At 40.0% G+C, this 3,457-nt stretch overlaps 1 protein-coding gene across 1 annotated transcript in view; it reads left to right on the forward strand.

The window, feature by feature from the left end:
• Window positions 1-225: 225 nt before the first annotated feature.
• Window positions 226-3,457, forward strand: part of MOB3B (MOB kinase activator 3B) — a gene marked incomplete at its 3' end in the record, with an annotated part of 30,331 nt that continues 27,099 nt past the window's right edge. The window contains exon 1 of the mRNA XM_009078925.1: window positions 226-643. Coding sequence (XP_009077173.1) covers window positions 226-643 — 418 coding nt within the window. The remainder of the gene's footprint in view (window positions 644-3,457) is intronic.

Here is a 3,457-nt window from a genome sequence, read left to right on the forward strand (position 1 = left end):
CTACCAGTAATGTGTATCATTTCTCTGTCCTTAGGAACATGAAGCCTTTTGGGATGGCTTTGAAGAGGAGGAGCTGTTAGATTGCTCTGAAGTTGATACGAACATCTATGGGATAAAGAGCAGGGCCTGGAATACCTGTGATAAGGAGCAACTGTTTACAGATACCTGCATTAAATTTCAGCCGTGTTTTTCTGTCAGCTGCTGCAGAACAGAAGATTAACAGACATGGCCATAGCACTTAAGCAAGTCTTCCTTAAAGATAAGACTTTCCGCCCAAAGCGCAAGTTTGAACCTGGAACCGAGAGGTTTGAACTTCACAAACGAGCGCAGGCATCTCTCAGGTCAGGTGTGGACTTGAAAGCAGCTGTGCAGTTGCCCAGTGGAGAAGACCTAAATGACTGGGTGGCAGTTCATGTTGTTGACTTCTTCAACAGGATCAACCTCATTTATGGAACTATATGTGAGTTCTGCACAGAGAGGGTCTGCCCAGTGATGTCTGGAGGCCCTAAGTATGAGTACCGGTGGCAGGATGACTTGAAGTACAAGAAGCCCACTGCGTTGCCAGCACCCCAATATATGAATCTTTTGATGGATTGGATCGAGATGAAAATCAACAATGAGGATATATTTCCTACGAGTGTAGGTAAGTGCGAGGAATTAGTCCTAAATTGCCATTCATAATGTGTGCTAAGCATATTCTCTTCCTGCCTTCATTTTTAGGGACATTCAAGCTGTTAAAGAGCAGGTGGGGAGAAGGAGCGATCAGAAATAGTGTGCAATGTTAATTGTGGCTGCTAGATGTGGTGAGGCTTGTTAGCCTTATATGTTTGTCCCTAATAAGCCTCTGAGCTTCATCACTAAGGGGGTTCAGCATTGCATTAGTACCTTCTTGAAAGTTAATCAAATTTGCATTGATTTGCACTTTGCTTGGCCACTTAGATGCAGAATGAATGAAAAGCAAAAATAATTAGAGCTCTCCCCTAGTGTATACATATATGGACGAGACAGTGGAGAGTCAGAAGTGCAGTGAACTTTGCCCTTCCACCCTCTCTTGATTCCTCACGTAAATCTGCCAAGTTGGAAAGTGAACTATTGTCCAGATTACTGTGTTTAGTATTACACGTAATACGAAATACCAACAAGCCTTGCAATGCTTTGACCAGACAGCCTAGAAGAGGGAGCTGTTAAGGGCAGCACAAATTTCCTTTTTTAATACTCTGAAGAGTGGGGCAAATAGATTGAAATGTCTTTGCTGAAATAGTTCTCCGAGGACAGCTTTTGAGAAGAGTGCATTGTGTAGTGTAGACAACCTAAACCTTTAGCTGTGACTGCATGGAATCACAAAAAAAAAAAAAAAAAAAAAAAAAAAAAAAAAAAAAAAAAAAAAAGGTTTTTTTGCTTTAACAATGTATTTACATGATTTTTAGCAGTTTTAGTTAATGGGTTCTGATTCACTTCTTTCAAATGGAAAAGCTGGGAGTTTGTTGTAAGAAATGTGAGATGTTGTATATTAGTACTTAGCCCAGATGAGTAACAAAAAAGAAGAATGCCATGTATTAAGATTGATTCAGCCCAATATTTTGTAGTTTTTATGCAGGTAGAGCCTGCAGCTAATTGGTAGATGATGCATCAAGAGGCTGTGTCTATCAGTATTTCCTGACCTTTGAAATACCTTATTCTCAGCCTTGGCAACTGTTTGTCTGGACGAACTTGTGATTTCTTTCCTAGTTCCTATCACTTTTCTGTTCTACACTAATAGGTAGAAAGGATGCAGTAACTGTATTTTTTAATCTGGACTTTGTCAACACAGTAAGAAGGAGAATTTCAGAGAAAGCAGTATCATATATTTTGTGTAGTGAAAAATGAGTTTTATTTCTTTAGCATTTTTTAGTTTGTGAATGATTTTTGGAGTTTTAGGTGGGTTGAAGGTGCAGAGAAATGATTTTGCTTCCACTGGTATTTCTGCAGGCATTTGTTATACCAAGTTTCCACCTTGTAGTATTCCAATATTGCTCTGTTTCCTTGCAGTTTGCATATGCAGGGAATATTGTCTGTTAGCACATATGGGGAGCAGGTAGCATGCTGGCCTGCTGATGGGTTTTACCAAGCCAAGAAATAATCTATAACATGAAACCTTTCAGCTCTAGATGCTCACCCCTTGTATCTGTAGTAAGATCTTTCAGGAGAACCTTTTATCCACAATGGCTTACCCATTGTAAGCCTAAGAGTGGAATGAGTAAATACTCTCAGTCCACAGTGTTCACCTCCCAACAGCTTCTGCTGTTGTCAATTAAATCAAACCTGAAGACACTGAAGAAGGGGAACAACCTGTGGTCTCTAGAATGAGGCTGGACCCTGATACAAGTCAGAACAGGAAAACTTGATGTCCATGAAAACCTGTGTCACTCTGAATTGACCCAAAGGAAGGAGAAAAGTCTATTTGAACCATCATGGAGTGTTGAACTGTACCATGTTTATATTAGAGACTGAGATGACTGGAGTAATCTCAAGTCCCATAAAGAGATTTTATACATACCTTTGGAGCATTATTCCATAGAGAAGCACTTTCACTTATATTCCTCTCTCCTCTCCTCTTGAGCCTTTGTTGCAGACACTGTACTAGCCCCCTACACTCTTCTCATCTTTTTGATTCACCAGTATTCACATGAAACTGTTGGTAAAATTGCTTGTGAGGCCTTAGATCTTGCTATTCAGAAACAGATACATGCTGTGTTCAATTTGGTGTTCTGGGTACCTCTTCTGTCAGCAATTCCCTACTTAGGCACCCAGAATATTCAAAAGGAAGTTTGTTCTTGGGGTAAGTTACCTTTTCCTTAAAGAGAATCTTTCACTGAGGAGCAAGTTTCAAGGAAAACAATTTCAGAATAGGAATAGCCAGCTTTGGTGGGACCTTTTTTTTTTTTGTGGTCGTGGTGGTGTTCCTCTGTGGTTTAAAACAAAAGACCATGAATGCAGCAGAGTTATATATTGTTATTAATGTTATATTTAACCCTCTCAGTGTTTACCCTTGGCATGATGGCCTCTGGCCTCTTACCAGTCACTGTACGTCCTGTGGACTGGTGCTATGTCCTCTCTGCTTTCTCTAGTCATTCTGGTCTATTCATTTTCTAATAAAGAGCCTCTTCTCTCAGCCACTCTCCTACTAATACTGAACTAGCTGGCAGAAAACAAGGGAGCCTCATATGGGAACAAAAGAGCTGTCAAGAATTGTGAGTGACAAAATCATGTCCGGAGTATCAGGACTACTTCTTTGTATAGCAGAGCTTTAAGGACTGTGTTTGTAAAATGGTCTCACAGTCTGCAGAGGATTGCAAACATGATTATTTTCTTGTTATCGTTTCCATTGTCCATTCTTTTATCAATTTTAAGTGGATTTAAGGCAGTTAAGAGACTGACAGCTCTGGAAACATGATCTGCATATAACCACATACAGACC

Source organism: Acanthisitta chloris, unplaced genomic scaffold, assembly GCF_000695815.1.
Source record: "Acanthisitta chloris isolate BGI_N310 unplaced genomic scaffold, ASM69581v1 scaffold18197, whole genome shotgun sequence".
Taxonomy (NCBI): Eukaryota; Metazoa; Chordata; class Aves; order Passeriformes; family Acanthisittidae; genus Acanthisitta; species Acanthisitta chloris.